This window comes from Triturus cristatus, chromosome 11 (assembly GCF_964204655.1).
Source record: "Triturus cristatus chromosome 11, aTriCri1.1, whole genome shotgun sequence".
NCBI classification, from domain to species: Eukaryota; Metazoa; Chordata; class Amphibia; order Caudata; family Salamandridae; genus Triturus; species Triturus cristatus.
In genome coordinates this window covers 972,146,904-972,170,714 of record NC_140594.1, presented here as the reverse complement: position 1 = coordinate 972,170,714, position 23,811 = coordinate 972,146,904, and the positions used below count along the sequence as shown (strand labels likewise).

The 23,811-nt window shown below is 39.0% G+C and overlaps 1 protein-coding gene across 5 annotated transcripts in view; it reads left to right on the top strand.

Moving 5' to 3' along the window:
* The window catches only part of LOC146785767 (phospholipid scramblase 1-like), a 644,815-nt gene that overhangs the window by 262,931 nt on the left and 358,073 nt on the right, over nucleotides 1-23,811 (top strand). For all 5 annotated transcript variants that reach the window (XM_085633631.1, XM_085633630.1, XM_085633627.1 and 2 more), the window contains one exon: nucleotides 13,622-13,652. In XM_085633631.1, the coding sequence (XP_085489757.1) occupies nucleotides 13,622-13,652 (31 nt within the window). The remainder of the gene's footprint in view (nucleotides 1-13,621; nucleotides 13,653-23,811) is intronic.

Below are 23,811 nucleotides of genomic sequence, written 5' to 3'. Positions count from 1 at the left end.
CCTACATGAGGGGAAGTGGTTTAGACAAACCAGAGGTGTTGCAATGGGTGCAAAATTTTCACCGTCCTTTGCAAACCTTTATATGGGTCTATATGAAAGATCACATGTTTGGAAACACTGCCCATCTGCACATACTGAAAATATAATTTTATGGACTCGTTACATAGACGATGTGCTTCTTTTCTGGTCTGGTACGGAGGATGATTTGATCAATTTTATTGGAACCTTAAATGACAATGATTTCAATATACACTTCACCTATCTAATAAATGAAAAAAGCATTGAGTATCTGGACACTACACTATTTGTGGCAGGCCAAAGTTTGAGATCAAAAGTATTCCGGAAAAAAACTGCATGCAACTCGGTCTTGCATGCCGCTAGTTCACATCCCCAGAAACAGATCATTTCCATCCCATATGGGGAAATGGTCAGAACTAGACGTAATTGTAGTACTGATCAGGACTTCATTTCTGAAATTGAGAATTTGGAAAGGAGATTTATCAACAGAGGATACTCGTCACAGACCTTGTTTTCAGCAAAAGAAAAAATCAGTAAGGTCAAACGGGCTGACTTATTACGCAATACACAGAAACGTCCCAGGGCTGTGACAGTTAAAAAACCAGCGCTGGTGGTTCCCTTCAGTGCAGCCACTCCGGACTTATTTCGAATCATGAACAAACACTGGCACGTTTAAAAAATGGATGCTAGTGTGAGTAAAGCCATTACGACAAGGCCTAACATTATCCACAGCAGGGGGAGAACACTTAAACAAACCCTATGCCACAGAGTTTTGAAGCCAATACCGATAAACACTTGGATATCGACACCGCCAATTGGCTTCTATAGGTGTGGACAATGCAGTATCTGTCACTTAGAAAAAAATAAGCTAAAAATGTGTCAATACAACACAGACAAAACATATTACATCAATGAATTCATTACGTGTAATTCAAAATATGTTGTATATTGTATTGAATGTTGTTGCAACCTAATTTATATCGGCAGCACGATACGTCCCTTGAAAGAAAGGATTCAAGAACATGTTAAAAGCCATAAGGAATAACAACCTGGACTACCCCTTGGCTGTTCACTACAATGAACACCACATGAGAGAGGGGAAAGTAAACATCGCTTTCCATGGCATTGAAAGTCTCAAAATATCTAAAAGAGGTGGAAATAATGTATTGTCTTTAAGAAAACTTGAAGGCAAATGGTTAATCAAACTAAGGGCGGTAGACCGGGGTCTAAACATTGATAGGGAACTCCATACCTTTCTATAAACCTGATGCTTGATAGCAACCCCATCTCAATTAAATATAATGACTTTCAATAAAGTTTTACGGTATTGCTTAGTAATCGAACATGCATTCAGTTTACATGTGGCACCATAATCTCTTTGTCCTATGGATGTGATACCTCTCAAATGTTTTTCCAAAGTCTTAACCTTTGTCTGTATAAAAGGCTCAATGACAGGACAATTTTACAAATAATGTATAAAGTGATAACTGTGGTGCGTTCACATGGGGGATACATGGTTGTTTTTTAACATCTGTTCTTCTTCTCTTTTTCTTTTACTCATTATCTATTATATAATGAAAGTCCTCCGTTCTGTCTACTCTCCATCCTGAAGAGGAAAGAAAAAGTGCAGTAACATCTGTGACCCTGAATTGGTGCTTTGCAGTCTATCTGATTAACAGGAATAGATAACTGCGGTTTGAAAGTAACAATTGCAATTTATGAGGTGGCCTAGTTTAAACTGCGATGCACACGTGAGATTTCTTTGACCTATGTGATTTTCCTTCTAGAGTTTGATCGCTCCTAGGTTCTTTGCTGAAGTAGTTAGATTTTTTATTGATGCGGGTTTTTTGATAACGGAACAGTCAGTTTTACTCGCTTTAGCTATATGTGGAGGTTTATAGTCACTTCCTATGCTTTATACACCAGCCTAATATGGCGGACCTCCTGTGAGCAGAATCTGCTGCGATAGTTCTCTTTCGATTTCCATCACCTAGCGTTAACGCGTTATAACGCGAACGGAACTTGGAGCACTCAATGCTTCCTCCACACCTGGAGTTCATTTCCATGAAGACCTCGCTACGGGTAAGCCATGAGTGATAAGCTTATGGATTTACCATCCAATGCTATATGTCGAATGTGGTGAGGACTACAATGTTATAAGATTTGTGTGTTAAGAATACTTTCGGCCATTGTGGTCATTTTTTTGGACATGTCATAAAGTTTGCATAGTTCTTGGACACGACAGTACAACTGGTGCTTGGTAGTTCAAAATTGTTTGTTTTGAGATGGCAGTACAATATGCTACCTGCTTATCACACTTAGGCTTATAAGGACCTGTTTTGCCGTGCATCTTTTACGCCTGCCATTTGCTGCCGGGGAGAAGGATCACCTTTATACCTTAAGGGATTTACAACACCCGGTTGGCCTACTTTGCCTTGGATTGATACTTTGACGATTCATGGATTTCTTGAATGGATCGGTCGAATTGTTTCTAGGTGAGAATATTTTGTTTAGGGTTTAATTTTCTATCCCTTTCCTTGGGTTCAAAAATGGTTTTCTTCTCGGTTTGTGGTCTTTGGTGGTAGTTTTGGTTTTTTCGTCAGTAGGGACACACACTTCTTCCTTTGGTGGTGGTCAGCTATTTGTGTTGAGTGATCCAACACTTTGGTTGCCACAACATGATCATAATTTTTGGATGCATAATATGTGTTATGTTACATAATGGTAAACATGACTTATTTATTATCTTAAATAATGAAATAGGCATGACTTTGTAAGTGCATCAATTGCCTACCCATAGGATCACAGCTGCAACAATTATGACTGTATGGGATTGGTGATTGTTTTTAGGTTTGTGACTGGTACTTTTATGTATTGTTTACAGCCTTGAAAAAGTCCTTTTAGGACAAAACACGTGTCGGCTGTTGTGTACACATTTTTGGATTGTTCAAGAAGGTACATTAAAGAAACGTGCAAGTGCAAATCCAAAGCTATTGATGGACTCTAATTTTCTGACATGTTCAATACACATTGTTGATACCAGCTTCCCTGGTTTACTATAATTGTCGTGTGCTATAGCAATTGTGGAAAAAAGTTTGTGGAGTCTTGAGAGCCTCCCTTGTCTCATTTTGGATCTCCGTTTTATCCTCCTAACAAGCAGAGGCGGATGTTTTGCTTGAGAGCACCGTGAAAACTAATTGTATGAAATATAACTGTTTTCCTATACTCTTTCTTTAAATGGATGTGCATGTAAATGTTCTGGAAAGCTTCTGCTTGGTTCTTTGTTGTTAAAATTCAATTACTAGGTGTTTCATCAGCACGTTTGTTGTAGTAATGCACAGTTTTATTGTTTTGCATAAATAATGGCTTTCAATTTACTGAAATTCCCATGATTTCAATGTGTCACTTGAGGCTCCGATAGCCCTCCTGAAATCACAGGATATGACATTAGATGAACTCTGAACATAGCCACACAATTCGAAGCAATGACATTTCAGACCCCTGCGATGTCACAGGTGGAAAAATTGCTAACTAAAAGAAGCATTGGCAAAGCCAATGGTTCTCAGCAGTGCAACAGCCACTGCCTTCCCAATGTGCTTTAGCCATGTTGTACACCAGCATGTCTGCTGTTCAATCTGGCAGAAAGTTTATGGCATAGAGGAAAGCGGTATGGAGTGGAGTGATGTAGACTGGAGTAAAGTGGAGTAAAGTGGAGTGGCGTGGAGTTTTGTGGAGTGTCATAGAGAGGTATAGCGTGACTTAGAGTGGAGTGTCATAAAGCAGAGTGTTGTAGAGTTGAGTGTTGAGGAGTGGATGTTGTGGATTAGAGTGTCATAGAGTGGAGTGTTGTGGATTAGAGTGGGGTGGAGTTGTGAAGAGTGGAGTGATGTAGAGTGGGCATGGAGAGGAGGAGCATGGAGTGGAGGGTCGTAGACTGTCATCGCGTGGAGTGTCATAGAGTGGAGTGGAATAGAGTGGAGGGGTACAGAATGGTATAGCATAGATTGGAGTTAATTGTCATAGGGTGGAGTAAAGTGCTGTACAGTGGAGTAAAGTGTCATAGAGTGGGGTACAGTGCAGTTTGATAGAGTGGAGTGCTTTAGAGTGGAGTGGCATAGAGTAGAGTGTAGTAAAGTGCCATAGAGTGGAGTGGAGTGGTGTAGCATGAAGTGGCATAGAATGGAGTAAAGTGGCATAGAGTGGCATATAGTGTCATAGAGTGTCATAGAGTGGTCTGGAGTGAAGTGGCATAGAGTGTCATAGAGTGGAGTGGCATATAATGGAATAGAGTGTCATAGAGAGGAGTGGATTGAAGTGGCGTAGAGTGGATTGGTGTAGAGTGGAGTAGAGTGGCACAGAGTAGAGTGTCATAAAGTATCAGAGAGTGGAGTGGAAAGAGTAGATTGGTGTGGAGTGGAGCAGAGTGGCATGTGGTAGCATGTCAGAAAGTGTCATTGAGTGGAGTGACATAGAGTGGCATAGTGTAGAGGGAAATGGAGTGTCATAAGGTGTCATGGAGTAGGGTATTGTAGAGTGGACTGGCATAGAGTTGGGTAGAATGGACTGGCATCAAATGGAGTTGCCTGGAGCGCACTATGCCTGGTGTGGTAGCAAATTGCTATTACAGACAACACATTTTCAATTGAATTGGCCATTACATTTGCACTGACTTACAGTTTTACTGATATAAACATACAGGGCAGAAATTATAATGTTGAAATTGTATCACCAAGTGTATTGATTTGTTTTGATCACATTAAAATATTAGTTTCCACCACAGTTCTGAATTATAAAAAATGTGCTTCATTTGTGCCTTCCTAATTCTGATATATTCTGAAATATTTGCACAGTTCATTTACAGACTTTTACATTTTGTTATTTTCTAGAAAAAATAACATCCTATAGCCTTTCCTCTCACATGGGTACCCAGCAGGATTGTTATGTAAATTCTCTCTTGTTAAAGTCAAAGAAAGAAAAGTGTACACCGAGCTCCCAGTGAAAACAGAGCCTGACCTTTGACCTCTGTCTTTGAATGCACAGTAAATGCGACAATATAAGAACAAAATGTAACTGCCTGTTTACAGAAAACAAGTCCTCATGGCAGAATACAAGGTGCGATGGTAAACAGATGATGTTCCACAGCGAGGAAAAAGACATGCTGGAAAGTATAAAACAAAGGCTGCAAATAAAACAACAAGCACATATGAGTAATAAACCACAAAACCAATGTTAAACATTGGGCTGAATGCATTCCCAGGGAACCTTTCAGAATCTCCCCAATATGTCTTTGCAAACCAGAAATTTGCTCTGTCTGGTAGATTTCGACCTAAAAAATTATTTCCAATCAATCTCATCAAACAACAAAAGAGCTACTAAATGGCAGATAAATGTCTGTTTTTACTACGGGCATACATCTGGTGCCTACTAGATTGCAGTCATGATATGTTGAAAGTTCTACTATGATGGGCAAGGGGTCCATGTATCACACCTACTCAGATACACCCATCCTAGACCATACATATGGCATGATTTTGAGTATGGCATTTTTACGTTTGTCCGTCAGGGTGATGAGACATTTACATCTGATATCCTAACAGACAAGAGAACCACCATGTTTAGAGATCTCCATCATCCCAGTGATGATCTCTGTATATTCACAGGAGCTATTGCTCTTTTGAAGGCTCTCACGTTCTGTGCATGTTTACGGTCTTTTAGGTGATCATGCTTCATTGTAATTGTTTTTCAAAACAGCCTAGCAAAAAAGAAGTGTGTTTTTGATAAACAAATAACTAATGACCATGGGTGTTTTCACACATTGTTGCTGTTATTTTATTTCTGTCTGTGAGTGCCAGGTGTTACCTGGTGGTGACAGTCAGAAAAAAATACATTTAACCATCTGCTCCAAATGGGGTACTGGGACTGATGTCCTTACTCAGATGGCCCCTAATCCATCAGACTTTAGGAGTACGTTTTCTGATTGGAGCCAGTGGTGGCACTGCAGTTTGGAAACTGATGGTCCACATACCTCAGAATAGAGTGAGTAGATCAAGGATTTGGTGGACAGGGAACTCATCACATTTGCATGTCTTTAAATTCTCGATAATTGCACATGGCAGCAATCGCCCACTAAAGAAACATATGCCGTTCTAACATAGTATTCTTCAGATTGAACTGTGTGTCTAGAGTTTTGATAACAGACGAATACTCATCCTGTGTCTCAACTACATCACCATCATTTCCACCACTTGTATGTACCCTCACAACTTCAATAGGAAGTGTTTTAAATATACTCCTTCCATCAGGTTGTACACCAACAGTGTTTGTTTCTTTTTTGAGGTGAACGTCTCCCCATTAATGGCTTCAAGATATGATTTAAAAGCTTCATGCCACTGTATCCAATCAAGGGGAGGAGTGCCTGGACTTTGAAGAGATGGAAGTGGTGCTATTATTTCTCCATGGTCTCAGATCAACAATACTTTTGCGGGTGGTTGCTCCCCACAAACTCACTGTAAATTCACAAGTATATTCTTTTGAACTAAAATACTCATAGCATAAAGATGTTGCAGCTCAAAATAGAAAAAGTATCTTAGTGTGCCTGCAACCCATGCTGCCAACCAACCAACAAACAATGCCTTGGTAGTAGGTGTGCCCGTCCTGTGTGATCAACTGACAAACAAATAGTACTTTGGGAGTAGATGTGCCTCTCACTGATGTTGCTGATCAACTGACAATAAAACAGTCTTCCTAAATTGAAATCAAACTTCCCTAAAATATGGTTGGCAAAACATGCACATGGCACAACACTGGATGCACACTCCAGTATGTGACAAACAACAGTCTTATTGCTATTGAACTTTCCAAAAATATGGCCATCATAATTTGTGCAGTATAATTTTCTGTGGGTATTGGAGCACATTCTTCCCAATGCTCATTCTGCTCTCATTACATAACTACATTGTTAATTCCAATGATCAGCCCAATGAGTAAAAATAGCCATCGCACATGCAGTCGAGCTTCTGTCTATGGAAAGTAGGGCACACAGTACCTTTCTACTCCTAACGATATGGTCAACTACGCTTCCAGTGAGCAGAGCGTGCTAAACTTTAACTGAGCTAAAAAGATCAAAAGCACAATAGTTTTCTGCCAATGTGAACCAGCAGGGATTCTTGCTGGAATTGCCGACAACACTCCCAAATGCTCCGGAATGAAGTAAAGATGCAGAAGGCACCAAGGAAAATGCACACCTCACAGCGCCGCCACAGGACTGCAAGGGCTGCAAGAAACAGAATGCAAAAACATAACAGATATACAGCTGCTGATGTCGAATGATGGTTGCACAGTGATCCCTGTAGATGACGCATTGAGTGAGGGGTCGGTTATCAGATTGATGACCAATGAGCCTGGGCAGCGGTAAGCCCATCAAAAAGCTACTGGAACTACACTGAGCTTGGGAGAATGAGGTAGTGGCCTGAAACTTCGGGACAGACAATACTACAAGGATGGATGTGGTCCGTCGGCTACGCTGCCGACTTTGGTGCTGGAAACCAGAGTTTGAGCCTTGAGGTCGCGTCCACGTCCTGTGATTCTTTGCAAATCACTTAATCTCCCCCTGCCTCAATGCGTAATGTAAAAACGGTGCTCATGTAAAGCGCTCCAAAACCTTCGGGTCGAGTTTGCGCTATATAAATATTCAAAAAAACAAACAAATCCTCCAAATCCACTGGACCACCTGGATTTGAGAGATCCCACGGAGGGTGATTCTTTGGATCAGTTTGCAGGGGACTAGTGCCACTAGTTCAGGGGAGATTGAGGGGTCTTCTTGCTTCCACAGGGGTCCCCCTCTTCAGGAGTGCTGAGTTTTTGTTAAGGACAAGGGTTTTTCACTCTATTCCAAGGGTGTTGCCACAGGGACATGGTATCCCTCTTTTGCTTGGTGCCTGGGGCAAAGTACTATAGTCAGCAATACAGGTCTCCTCTTGGTCCTTCCTGGATGCAAGTTGCTCAGATCTGAGGTTCTGGTGTCAGGGGGGTCTTTTAAATCCTTGATTTAGGGACGTTAGGGGTGTATGAGCTTGTATCAAATGTGCAGCTAGTTCCTGCAGCTAGTATGACCCTGTGGTGACCGCATCCAGCGTGCAGATCACCTTTTCTACACAGGATTCTCTATTCTGTCAATCCTAAAGATGACAGAAGTCAATATTTGGTGTACAGACCAGGCTGCTCAGCCTAGAGGTATGGCTAGCCTTTGGGGGTGTACACATACCTGCATAGCTATTTTACCACCTGCCTGGGTACAATTGAGCTTGGTACAGGGTGAGGACTGTTCCTCCACTGGGAGTCAGCCCTGATGTATTTCAGAGGTGGTGAAGCCTTTGAAGCTTACCGCCTAGATGCACCACTTCACTAGCCTGCTTGGGAGGAGGGAGGTGTGACTTCCTTCCAGCCCAAGCCATTTGTTCCTGACTACTGGGAGTGTTCAGACTTCCTTGCAGGAGGTCAGACTCCTGTCTTGATGGCAGCTGGTGCAGGCAAGCACAGTCTGGTCAGCAAAAACACAGAGAAGTTGGGACAACCAAGTGACCAACCTCTAAGGTGCCACCTGCATGCATGCCATGTCACCCTGGCACGAGAATTGTGTCAGGGGTGAGATGGCACATATTTTTCATACCAAATATGACATATTTTAGTGGTACCATAATGGAGCTGCCAATCCTGAGAGTACCTGTTTGACAGCCAATGTTATCCTATTGACCGATAACACTTAGTAGTAGTTTCCAATGAAGAACGCCACTATAGGGACATATAGGCGTGCACTTATATCGCCTCACCTTTAATATACTGCACCCTGTATCCTGGGCAGAGGAGGCCTACCTTAGGGGTACCTGACGTATATTAAAGACAGTGTGTTTGACTGTGCCACACTTGGTTAGGGCATAGTCAAGTTGAGTAGTTTGCACTGGCCATGCAGTCTGCAATGGCAGGCCTGCTGTGAGTAGTTGTCTCCAGGTAGGCCAGGGTGGCACAATACCATGCTGCAGTGCTGGGGACCCCCTCACCACCTATGCCCTGGGTACCCCTTGTACCATATACTAGGGACTGATAAGGGGGCAAAGTCTTTGCCAATTTTGGATTGTCAACTCAAACATAACAGTTTTTGGAGAGAGCACAGACACTAGGGTCTGGGGGGCAGACTCCGGTAGACTATCAGATTCATATCCATCAGCCTTTGGAGCAAAAGGTGGGGGTGATCATACAAAAAGGGGCACTTTCCTACACTGCTCAACAGATTGGTTACTATGGTGAGTCATCACTTATCATCAGAACTGCAGAAGGTCAGGTTCTTTATTGGTGGAATGTGGGAGAGGGTGCCATAAAACAGTCACTTCAACTAATGCCCTGTGGCCAGGGAATATGAAAGGTGACTGATACACAAAGAGTATGAGCGAGGAGCATGAAAACACAGCTCACTGGAGAAAGGAGACAAAGAGTCTGATTTATATTTGGGTGGATGGCTAGTTGGTCCGCCAGGGAGACAGAGTAAATTACACCATCGCACTGGTGGAGGGACCGCCTGCCACACCATATTTATAAAGGACTGCCAAATGTACAAGTCATTTATTAAGCATTGTCAGGAACCGCTGTCACAGCAGGTACTGTCAATGCATTTTACTGTTTAGTACAGACTTCCATCAGCAGGACCGAGCACAGTACCAAACAGTTTTCTGCTTTTATTTTCAATAAGGAAATCGCAAAATAGGACTTTCTCTTTGAAAATAAAAAATGCAATGTTTCCCTTGCAATGGGAACCCTTTTTCATGTCGAGGGGAGCATTTAGCAGTTGTCTCTGCTCCTTTCTGCCAGGATTTTCCTATCAGTGATGGGCAATGATAACTGATCTGTCATTCCACCCATCTAAATTAGGTGGGCAGAAAGACAGATCAGTCTCCGATGGCCCTTACTCAACAAGGCTGTGGGGGAAGTTTAGCCACGGCAGTGATGGATTAATCTTCCCCTTGGCAAAAATAAAGGTCCACCTACATATACATGGGTTGTGGCATACCACAAAAGAATAGACTCTAAGCCACATGATAAACCATAGATGCAGCAAAGACATCTGATGGATAAAGAAGTTATTTAGAATCAAGAGAGATAATATCACAGGGTGGCCAGTACTTAAGATTTAGGAATCATGAACAAGGGACAGACAGTGAAGAAAAGAGATGGAGCGCAATTATATGTAGGAAGAACTAATGAGACAAAAGGCAAATAAAAGAGGGTAGCAAGGCACAAGCTGAAGGTGAGAGAGAACAAGGTATAAGGAAGATTTCATAGGACACTGAGGCAAAGTATTCTTACAAGAGGAAAATGTGCTGCATGACATAGTAACACCAAGTGAAAGCAACATGAGAAAGGGGAATGGGACAAGTACAAATATCCAATTCAGGTGATAGGGTGTTGAGGCACATAACAGATGTGACAGAGTACAAAGACACAACATAGATGAGTGAAAGGACTGAGGCATAAGATTGACTTAAAGGGAGTGTATAGCTACGGCTATATGACAAAGCATAGTATGGTATACGTCAGATTAGAGAGGGGATTAAAGAATCAGTAGTCTGAGAAATGGGAATAAAGCGCAAGTTTAAGGAGAAGACCAACATACATAATAGAGCTGAATCATGAGCAGGATGAAAGATAGCAATAAGCTATATGAGAGATTAGAACGGGTGTTGAAGACACATGGTGAGAGAAAGAACACAAGCAATAAAACAATGAGACAGTGAATTGAGGCATAAGTGTACAATATAGAAATAGAGCAGGCTACAAGATTCACGAGACTGGGTGAGACACATTTGTCTCAAGTATTTGAAAGAGAAGACAAGGTACAAGCTGGGTAGGAGAGGGTAGCAAAGTGCTAACCTGATGAGAGTTGTGATTCAGTTGCCTAATGGATGAGTGGGAGGGCCAAAGCACAAAATGGATGAGAAAAGATAGCTTACCTGATCAAAGAGAAGAAAGAGTATTGAAATGACACTAACAGCCAGGGCACATGATTTTTGGGAGAGGAGGCCATGTCATACAAATTGTAATGAATGATTTTTCCATCTATACACCCAAGATCTGGAACAACATCCCTATATTCAAATGCTCCAGTTTAGGAAACAGTTGAAGAATCACCTCCTTAAAAAACACCACACCACAATGCATTAACTGCACACAATCCAGCTTTCTCTCCTATAACTTTAGGATTGTTTTTTATGCTGTACAGTGCTCAGCTCAATTTTGGCTAGGTTCACAATATATAAATATCCTAAAAATTCACACATAACAAAGGAGTGTAAGGTGACCAAGGCATATAGTGGGTAAAGAAATGTATTGTGGAAGACAAATATGATGGATGAGAGGTGTGGGATGAGACATAAGTGAGATGATGGAAGAAATAAGAGGAAAAGATGGATGGAAATGGGACTGAGGCATATCACACCGAGAAGTTGGAAGAGAGGAATACACTGGATGGAAGTTAAAAGTAAGGGGAATTCCTGGTCACATCGCAGATCTGAGAGAAAGAAAAGGCTGATACATGACATGAATGAAAGAGTGGATGAGAGAGTAAGCAAAATAATGATTGGTGTGGGTACATGTCAAAAAGCTAGATACACTAACTGAATAAAGTGAAAACCTATTGGGCAGGGTGTGGGAGGTAGACAAAGGTTAGAGAGAGCTGAGTCACAAGATGGAAAAGAGGGATAAATTAGGCACATTTAACATATGGAAGAGTACTGAAGTAAACAACTCTTTCAAAGTGAAGCGGAGGCATACCCTGCATGACAGAGCAGACTATGATCCAAGACAGATGAGTGAAAGGGCAATATACATGACTGATGAGAAAAGGGATGAGGGTAAATGAGAGATGGGAAAGCTAACAAAGACATATGACAGGTAAGAGAGAGTTCGAAGCAGAATGAATGTGAAAGAGAGGAGCACAAGAGGAGAATGACTAAAAAAGTGAGGGACAAGAGGAATGAGAGAGAGCTGAATGAGGCAAAAGCTAGCTGAGCAATGGGAGTCAGACAAGATGTGTGAGCCAGAAGCCAAGCCTGATTAGAGAGTTTTGTGAGGCATAACCACGATGAAAGAGAACATATTCCAATTCAGAGAAAAAGGAAAATAACAAAAGAAATAAGTGTGCCCTGTGTAGCATCTAATGGAATATTGGGAAATCTGATTGCGCTGACCAGAACTCATGTGGGTACCTACAAAAATCTGCTATGCTTGTTCACAGGATACACAGTGTAATCATCATATGATTACACTAGTACAGCTAGCTTTTTGCTGTATGAAAGCAGCTTAATAAAATCATCAGCTTCATGGAAATAGCAGACAAAAGTCATAGAACTGCACATCAACAAACGTTTTGTGAGCATCTAAGAAGGTGTGTCAACAGTTGCCAAGGATGTGCTCGTACACAAAAGATGAATTTTCTTGGCTATCTCCATGCCTGCCAGTCAAGATAAAGGAAGTCAACCAACCATTAATAATTACATTATGGTACTCACATGTTAGAGGATGAAGATTTTCCTCTACTGAAAATGTCCAGCATTTCTGCTAGAGTTTACTGCTAGAGTTTACTGATAGGTATGTACATACATATTATTGAACCTCCTTACGAGCTGCCAAGAGACGTATCCCCCAGGAGACTAGGAACTATACATTGGTTGATGTTGCTGGACGAAAAAAAAAACATGTTTCATACCTGGTTTTACTGGATGTGAATTTGCACCCTGAAAAAAAAGAGGTGTAGCTGTATAAGGCTGCTGCGGGCCTAGGATAGCCCTGCCACCACCCACCCGCTCTGTTACCATGAGGAAGGAGACAATTTTCCCTTCCAGAGTCTTCCTGGCTAAGCAACCACAGAAAGGCCTTGTCTGTGCACACTCAACACCCCAACCTACGCTGAACTCTCAGATATTTACCAACCAAATGGAAAATATTTGCATTCAAGGTCCTGGAATTGGTGAAAAAGAGTTGTGAAGCACCCCGTAATCTGGCTCTTGTAGGCTATTCCCCATTATGGGGGATCTCATCTTGAAATCTCCGTTAACTTACTGAATCATTAAATCTGGCCCCGTATCTCCCCACTGAGTTAATAGGAAACTGGTAATGGCTCAGTGCCATAATGTCCTCTGCATTCCGTCTTCTCTTTGGCAACGCGTGCATGTTTGCTATTTTGAGTCTCATGCAATTCAGTACAATCATGATTTGGTTATTGTTCTGGTATTTATTATAGTTTGAGAAATGTAAACAACTATTGTGCAATTTGATCGAAGATTGTCATGCCATGTGCCAAATTATTTTGTGTAAAAAAACAATCTCCGCCGCAAGAGCGTGAACACACCACAATAGGAGAAGAGAGAATTGCCTGAAACAGTGAGAAAATCATGGAAGATAAATTAATGATTGAACGGCTGGGACATCAATGCATGTTTCATAGAAAGTGACACATAATGCAGAAAAAAAATCTATGTAAAATGTTATCGCTATCCCGTGAACTCATGTTATGACCACTAATACTGGACATGTTATTTGTTGTCACTTACTACAGGTGGAGACTATATTAATAAAGCAAAACAAAGGTAAGCATTATTATTCTTGTCAATGCTTCAGTAGTAAATTGTCCGGGATTTTCTTTTAATATGTATGTGTTTTTCATGACAAAATGTGGCGCTTTGATCTTGGAATTACTCTAATCTGTTCTGATGCGCAGAACAGATGCTCTTCAAAGAAATTTAAATATACAATTGTTTTTCATGATTTACTATTTTAGTTTTTTATAAGTATATTATGCTGAAATTGTTGTGTCATTTGGTTCCATTTTTTTTGTGGATGTGAGTAATGTTTGATGATGGCGAAGAGCAATACTGATATAATGTTCCAGTTCTCATTAGATTATGCCACTGGTCCACTTATGAGATGGATCTCTCATTATTTACAGTGCAATTCTCGAATGTTACCTCAAAGGACAGCAATCATGGACGGGACTGGAGAAGAAAGGGATGAAAAGAAATAGTTCTACAATATAGCCTCACAGCCTGCCGTAGCGGTCTATACCGGCTATTAAAGGCCCGCTCCAGTGCTAAAGGCCCAAGCCATGTCATGAGTGATGTAATATGTGACGCCTTCAGCAGTGCATTGCGGGGGTGCGAGTTATAGTTAGCTCAGCTAACTATAACGGCTGGATTTCTCTGTTTTTGTACGAGTGAAATGTCATCCTAACTATAACGTCCCTGAAACTGTGGTTTTTTCACTGAATTTGTAAGGTTTTCTAAATGCTAATTCCTAACTATAATGTCCATGAAACCTGTGTTTTTTTTCAGTGACTATATATATATATATATTCACTGAAAAAACCATAGGTTTCACACACGTTATAGTTAGGAATTAGCATTTAAAAAACCTTAGAAATTCAGTGAAAAAACCATAGGTTTCACACATGTTATAGTTAGCTGGACATTTTACTCGTAAAAAACCAATGAAATTGCCCCGTTATAGTTAGTTCAGCTAACTATAACTCGCGCGCCCGCAATGCACTGCTGATGACGTCACATATTACATCACTCATGACATGGTCAGTGACATCACTCATGACATCACTGATGACATCTCAAATGACATCACTGATGACATCAGTGATGTCATGAGTGATGTCACTGACCATGTCATGAGTGATGTAATATGTGACGTCATCAGCAGTGCATTGCGGGCGCGCGAGTTATAGTTAGCTGAACTAACTATAACGGGGCAATTTCATTGGTTTTTTACGAGTAAAATGTCCAGCTAACTATAACATGTGTGAAACCTATGGTTTTTTCACTGAATTTCTAAGGTTTTTTAAATGCTAATTCCTAACTATAACGTGTGTGAAACCTATGGTTTTTTCAGTGAATTTCTAAGGTTTTTTAAATGCTAATTCCTAACTATAACGTGTGTGAAACCCATGGTTTTTTCAGTGAATTTGAAAGGTTTTTTAAATGCTAATTCTTAAATATAACGTGTGTGAAACCCATGGTTTTTTCAGTGAATTTGCAAGGTTTTTTAAATGCTATTTTTTTTTTTATTCTTCATTTTTTTCAAACATATTTTTAATTTAATTTTCTTATCTTTTATAAAGACTATGCTTAAATTTTTAAAATCCTTAAATATTTTTTTTATATATATTTTTTAAAATAAACATGTAAAATTTATTTCCAGTTTTTTTTTTTTTTTATAGTACGCGTACCGTAAGCTCACGGTAAGCGTACGGTTTACGCAACGCCCGTAATCTATCTACGCTGCTTGCGTATAGTTACGTACTTTGCGTAGCCGCGCGTACTGCGCGTGGGACGCGTGCGCGCTTACGCAACACGCGTACGTTACGCGGAAGTGCCGGGGAGTGACTGTTATGCGCATGCGCGCAAGCGCGTGTCTTTTTTACGCGCACGCGTACTTTTTGCCGTAAGCGTACCGTAAGCGTACCGTAAGCGTACGGTAGGTCATGTGATCTTGAAACACAACTTTTGATTGGTTGAAACTACTTTCAGTTCTAGAACTCTCCTACACCACACCCATTCCCCTCATTTCTGCTTGTGATCCCTTGGGAGAAGGAGCTGGTTTGTCTTTGGGATACGATGGCAGAACAGCAGAGCTCTTCTGAGAGTGAGGCTAGCACCAGCAGCACTGTCTTGAGGCAGAGAGCGAGGAAAGTAAAGCCTTCTTACGTTTGGGAGTATTTTACTTTTCCAGAAGGCCAGCAAAAGGTGAATGCACCCTTAGTTACTTGCAAGCTGTGTAAGCGTGTACTTTCTAGAGGTAATCCTAACAGGAAGTATTCCTTTGGGAATCACACCATGAAGAGACACCTCCAGGAAGTACACAGAAGGACACATGGTCATCTTTTTGGAGGTAACTCTTCAGAAAGACGAGCCAGTACATCCACAGCAGCTCAGCCTGGACCATCATCTGCAGGGCAGACTCCTTCTTCTGCAGGTCAGGTGAGCCCTTCATCTGTGGGGGGAGAATCTCCTTTTGCTGGCCCTCTGGAAATTAACCCTCGGTTTGCGAGGGTTGAAGTACGGTGCGCCACTTGTCACGATCTAATTACTTATAGGGAGACCAGTGTTTCCCTGGTGAACAGTAAAATAGATCAGCACACTTGTCGTACCGTCTAATATTCCCAATCTTTCTTTCCTCTGTCCCTGCATGAACACAACGGTTCTTTTAAGAGCCAACCTTATCTTTCATCTTTTTTTTTCTTTTTTTTTAAAAACGTTTTTTTTTTTTTTTACCGTACGCGTACGGTAAGCGTACCTTTTTTTTATTTTTTAAAAAAAAACACTAAAAATCATTTATCTCATTACAAAGTCCTTGAGAGACTACAATTTTTATTTTTAACTTACCATACTCACTCAAAAAAATATTTATTCATTTGTTTTTTTTAAAAATAGTTTTTAAAATGGTTGTAGTTTCCGAAAATTTTCTATATCGATCTGAAAATAAAGAAAAAAGTATTAATATTTTTTATCCATTTTATAATACAATACACATATTTACATTTTTTACAAAAAAATATTTTTGCCTTATTTTTGCTGTTTTCAGAATATATTGCATTTCACTATTAATTGTGAAAGCAATTGCATTCATCATTTTACAGCGGGCAAAAAAAATTAACAATCACAAAGATTGTATTAAAAAAGCCCAGAATGTCTTCTCACTTAAACTTATCATTACAGAAATGCATATTATTCTAAAAAAATATCATCTAAAAACAATACTTTTTTCCGTCTGATATGTTTGTTTCAGAAGTATAATCACAATATTATATCTCAAATAACTCCAAAATACATCTGATTTTATTTCCTTTAGGCCAAATAGTATTTTTTTTTTTTTCCTGGAATAAATTTCCAAGGGAAAACCATTAAAATTCTAAAGTTTAATCTGTCCAGATCTCACCAATTCTCTGTAACATTTTGGTTCACGAAAATTTTTTGAATAATTTATTTAGTCCACAATAGAATTGCTTACTTTTCCACATGGCCAAATAGTAATTTTTTAAATCATTTTTGAAAAAATTTCCAATGGCAGTCCAATAGCATTCCATAATTTAAAATGTGCAGAAGTTACCGATTATCTCTAAATTATTGGTTTTTGAAAATTGCATTAAAATTTTAAAAAGTCCACATTACAATTGGTTATCTTTCCTTTAGGCCAAATGATAATTTTAAAAATCTTTTTTCTACAAAATTGCAATGGTAATCCAGTAAAATGGTAAAATTATTTTGTCCAGATCTTGCCAAATCTCTCTAAAATTTAGGTTTCAGGAAGATTAGATAGGAATTTGCTAAATCAAAAGGCAAACGTTGTTTGAAAATCAATTGGGAATCATTACACAGTGTCCAGCCTTTTTCACATTTTAGATAAACTGTGTAATGTCCAGAAGTAACAGTAGGTCCATCATGGAAAATTATTGCAACAGTTACAAAAGTTTTTCCTGAAATTGATAATTGCTGTCCTGTAAACTTCTTTATTAAAGTATCCAATTTTGATCCATCAGCTCTACATCGTTGCATCATTAAAATTACATACTGTCCGTATTCCCTTAAAATTAATGTTGAAAACATGTCAGAATTACACTCACCACATTTCATGCTATGATTAGCATCTTTAACTAATTTTGCAAAAGTGACTGTTTTACTCTCTGGCAATGTCAAATAAATAAACCTTTCATTATCAACAATAGAGCCACATATATTATAACAATTATCACAACTATGTTCCCATTTATAAGAGAGACCAAAAAAAATGTCAATGGGAACTCCTTCTTCTTCCACTACCTGAAGAAAATACATCAAAAATTCGTGTGCATCTTGCTGTTCATTTTGAGAAAACTGTGTTCGTCCTGAACATACATCTAAAAGTTTTCTAATTTCAGTAGCACTTTCTATTTGAGTTTTATCTTTACTCAGCTTTTGAAAAAGGAGACTGAGCTCTGAACAGAATCTTTTTCCCTGATTTACTATTATCTGCTCTTGCAAACTTTCCAGATAAAATGCAACATTCAGCACTACATTAGCGTAGCAGTTGACACCAGAGCTATTTTCAAAATGACATCCTACAACCTGTTCTTCATTTTCCTTATTCTTTTTGCTTGCAATTACATCACTCCTCTTTTTTTTCCTCTTCTCTACATCTTCATTACAGATATTCTCATTTCTCCTTTTACGAGAAACTACACGTTTCTCCAACACAGGATACTGACCTAAATGAGGAGCATAGCTTCTTCTTAATCTATTATACTCCTTTACACAGTTTGTATCAGCACTAACTTTTGAGTCATCAAAGTCTATCATGAATAAACCTGATAATGTTTTGACTCGTGACAAAGCTACATATGCCATACCTTCTTTGAACACAGTTGAACCAATGTTCACAAATGCACAATCTACAGTCAATCCTTGAGACTTGTGGATAGTTACAGCATATGCTAGTGAAAACGGAAACTGCTTCCTACGTACATATAAGTCTTTCACAAGCATGAAACGAACTGAACAACGACAAATGTCTTTAACTTCCTCTATCTGATCAAATTTTATCTGTAAACATTCAATTCCTTCTTTTTTCTGATAATTAATAAAACCCACAACTCTTCCCATCGCTCCATTCACTAAGCCTTTCTCAACATCCAAATTTCTCCTTAAAAACACTCTACAGTTCATGCAAACATAAAGATTTTTTTCTAATCCTGCTGTTTTGGAGATGTTCTTCTCTAGTGAGTCCAATTTATTTTTCAGTTTGCCTGTTACTGTGACTGTAATTCTTCCATCCTCAATTTTGTCCACTGCTTCCAATTTCCTGATGTCTTCCTTTTCCAATTTCAAAAGCTCCTCATTAAATATTGAGCATTCACGTAGAGTTGGCATTAAGCAGATGACACTTTTGTTTTCTGCAATATTCTTGTATATTTTCTCTGCAACTATTTCTTCCTTTGGAAATAAATTATGTAGCAGCCGACTCTGTAATGCTTTTTTCCCAACATCTGTGAGTAGTCCAATCCTGATATCTTTCAGAATACTTCCATATTCTTCATCGTTTGCTTGCCTCATATTAGTTGTAAGTTCCTTGTACTCAAAGAAGGACCAAATATTTGTATTTCCAATGCTTCCCAATGACTTCTTTGTGTCTTCATGTGTCACAGTATTAAACACTGGTTGTCCTTTAACTGGAGTAAGTTGCAAAAGATCCCCAAAAACTATGACGTGTTTTCCACCAAATAACACGTCATAGTCTGTCTTCAAAATTTGCTGCATTCTTAAATGCACAAAGGCAAGCATTAAGTTTGATACCATGCTCACCTCATCAATAATGAGAACTTACATCTTCTTCAATACTCGTGAAACTTCCAAGGATGCTTCTCCAGTTAGCTTGTTGAATTGTATTTTGTTCTCATGCTCCACTGGTAACATTAGCAAACGATGTAAGGTGATTCCTTTTATGTTATATGCTGCTAACCCAGTTGGAGCAGTAACCACACAAGACAAAGTAGAATCCGTTTTTTGCTTTAGGTAGCTTCTGATGACTTTAATTAGGAAACTTTTTCCAGTGCCAGCTTGTCCGCTTACATACATCCTGATTGGATGAAATGATGTGCATGAGCACTCTTTTTTGATATGTAGAAATCCGTGATCAATTTTGTTTTTGATCTCTTCATAAATTTGTTGCTGCTCTTGATTCAGTTGTCTTTCCAAATTTTCTAAGTCTATAAATTCTTCTTGAGCTTGATTCATAGCCGTTTCCACTTCATTCATGGCTATTGATGCTTCATTTTCAACGATTGGTTGTCCTAGGGGATCTTGACTGTGTGTTCCTGAACTTTGGCTGTCCTGAGAACTGTCTCTAGCTATTTCTGCTGCAATTGTAGTTTCCTGTTCAATTTCTTCATTTAACATTTGCAGATAAGTTGAGAATGTACTGCATTGTATGCTGTCTTTGCAAGCATTAAAAGAATCTTCATAGCTCTGGAATTCTCCCAGTAGTTCATCCTCTGTACGCCATGGTTTAAACAACTGTAAAAGAGCCAAGTAGTAAAATTCTTTCTTGTTGGTAGTGTCGCAACTCAGCTTCCGGTGATTTATCAAACTTCCTTTGGTTTGCTTCACCAAACATCCTTCTTCACCAACAACTTTATATTTTCCACTGTTGATGTCTTCTGCAGCTTTCCGTGAATAAATGTAGTTCTGTAACACTTCATAGAGACACATGTTCTCCAGATGATGACTTCTCTTGGGATAATATGTGTCCAACATGTTTGTTTTCAATATGTCTGTACTTTCTGGGTCATTCTCAGCCAAATATTCAATTTCTCCAACAGATTTCAGTACCCGATTTCTCATTGCTGCAAGGCCTAAACTTGCCCAAATTATTCTTCTTGACTTCGAGTAGAGACTTGCAGAAGATAACCTATCTGAACATTCGTAGGATCCAATTTCTCGATGCGATAACATCTTCAAACTGAAACTGTACAGCTTCTTACTGACAGTCTTCTCGTGAGAAATCTCTTCCCACATTTCCTTCAATTCTGTTTTTTCTGATTTCGTAATGTAAGACGTTACATATCGAGCAACAGCAATGGAATTGTCAGCAACATACTGTATATCCATGTTAGCGTTCCACATGGATAAAATGACTGGGTTGTAGTCATTTATATTTTTTGATTCTTCTTTTCTTTTAAGGTTGTAGGTATTCTTAGGTGATTTTCTTGTGATAGTATGTCTCACAGCTGACATAAAACTGTTGACTCTTCCATTTGTAAGAACAGGTCTAGGAAATCCAAATCGACATTTAGTGTAGTATTTTTCTTTGCTCTTGTATTTCCGTCGACAGTATTTTCCACACCGATGACTTTGGAAACGTAGAACTTGCTCCTTTAACTTGTTCTCTTCTGTGCTTTTAGGTATAGCACATGTTGCATATTCTTCAATGTAAGATAACACTGCTTCATCAGTATCTGTTCCAAACTTTGGGGCATCCTTGATCCACAGCAGCATATGAATATGAGGAGCACCTCTTGCCTGGTACTCTTTTCTCCAAAAGAAATCCACTACTTCTCCAAGGGGTGGATTTTTTTTATTGCAGATGAAGGACATCATAGCCTCAAATCTATGATTGAAATATCTGCAAACATTAACCGGATCCAATGAGCACAGTTCTCCTGCTGTCTTGTATTCGATGTTTTTAATGTTTGAATTGGCCTCTCGTAGAAAATCCAGTAAATCATCCCAAGCGTACTCGGCACAGCTTAGGGTAAGGAACCATGTTGGTGTTCCTAAATTGCGTAACATGCATTTTAGTTCACCATGGCGTCGGTACCAATATTCATTTGTCCCACGCTGACAAGCCATCAGATTGATCAGTTGTGTTTCCAAATGATCATCTCGGTGCTGCACTTTCTCCATAAAATCCTTAGCAGACACATTTTGTAAATGTACTCCACTTTTTAAAATGTGATTTACTGCATAAGACAGTGCAGACAAGTCGCTTTCAAATAAAAGATGGAACAAATAAGGAATACTTTGTCGAAATCTGGGATCTTCAGCATATAGTCTTGTAGTTCGATACTCTGAAGCTGGAATCTGTTCTGGACGTTCATCGTATCGTCCTCCTTTTCCTTTAGGAAACAGCTGGGGAAAACATCGAGCTTCCAAGCTCTCCTCCCATACACTCACGGGATTTCCTTTTGCTTTCTTCATCTGAAAGAGATCAATATTGTCTCCCATAACTTCTTTCGAATGGAGAGGATGTATGCTAAAATGTTCATAAATTTCTTCTTCCTTTGACTTGTCCACTTTTTCAATTTGTCCAGTTGGTGTTTCTGTGTCTCCTTGTAAATCTTCTTCTTCTTCTTCTTCTTCTTCTATATAAATTGATTCATACCATTTGTTATTTTTTTTCAAATACAAATTTGCTCTTTGTACTTTCCGCACATCTACCAGCTCCTGCCAAATCTTCTTATTCTTTGTAGGTACACCATTAACCAGAATAATTAATGGTTCAGTTTCCAAAGTATCCGCATCAATAGTTTCCATATTTTTTTTCAAATCCAAGGGCAAATACACCACTCTACCTTTTAAACCTCTCAGTAAATCTGAAGGAGGTAATTTACCAGTTTTGGGCTCCATACGTACTATGGTCTGGAACGGATGAACACATTGAATGAGTATAGACTCATATGTATTTAATTCAGAAAGTTCAGCAGGAATAGCATCCAATTCTAAATTATTATGTACAGCTCTGGTCGGCATTCTATTTTCCTCTAACTTGTTGTAGCAGTATTTACAAATACGCTGATCTTCACCCAATTCAAAACAATTTTCAAGAAATATATATGTGGCAAAATCCATCCACTTATAATTATCTTCATTTTCACTCTTTCTGTAGAGATCAACATTCCTAGTTTGTTTTCTATAATGAGTTCTGCGGCAACAAATACAAGTAACATTTGGTCTTTCATTAGAGATTATTGCAAATTTTGTTATGTGATCATTAAATGTCTTACTTACACAAGGTTCTACATTCTCTTCCACTTCTGCCTCATTTACTGTGTCCTTCTCTGCACTGTTTTGTTCAGGACCAAAGTAACAAAACTGAATTTCATCAACAACCTTCTCTACATCTGATACCGTTCCTCGGAACAGAGCCCTATTCAATTCATTTAACTTTATTGCTGGACTTTTGGCAAAATACAACCGTCTCACAAACTTTCTCATTTCAGTATGATGAACAGCCAGCATCCTAAAATGATGGAAAACACTATTGCACACTTTTCTAGATAGACAAGCAAGAGAATGACCCTGCAAACCAGTATTCTCTCTCACTCTGCATGGATCCAGACTTTGAAGCACCTTAATCTTTTGTTTTACACTTTTTTTACTATATTCTCTTAGAAACTCTCGAAATCTGTCAATAGATTCCTGACGCACAGTGCAAATACTACTACAATTCCAAGTGTACACTGGGGCTTTAGGACGTCTCCCCATTGCCTCATCTGCCATCACTTGTACCTCATCTCTTGGAACCATTATCTCCTTCTCCATTATGCAACCATTTTTTACTTCGTATGAACGACCTCTGGTGTCAACTGCATGCAGCAAACTATTACTTTGAAAATAGCTCTCTTCATTAAAAAAAGGTTCACTACTTGAACTATGCATCCACTTTCCTAAAAACACTTTAAAAAAGTTTGTTCTGTTCACTACTCTTTTGCTTTTGCTTTGTGATTTCAGTACATTAACCATTTTATCTAATGTACGCATCCTATTCAAAATTAATATGAATAGTTTCCTTTTTAATTCTAATGCTTTTGCTGCAATGGCTTCAATTTCTTTTTTTCTCTTGTAATATTTAGCCTTTTGCTTATATTTCTTTATATCCTTTATCAAATTGGACATAACTCTTCTCTGAAACATTTTTCTACGTATCTCTTTAAATGCTGTTTTTCTGTTTATGTTAAACTTTTCAATTGCAGAAGGTATATTTGCATTAACTAAATTCTCAATTTTTTGCTGTTCTCTATTTTTTATTACATTTTTCCGAGAACAGACATTTTGTACATTTTTCTTTGTTTTGAATATTTTGTTTAGAAATTGTTTTTTTTGCTTACCAGAAGATTTTTTCTTTTTCCCAACATCAGCATCTTCTACTAACTTTGGTCCTCCAGTTGTCTTCAAATATAGTTTTTTTTTTAGCGTTTTTTGAACTCGAGAT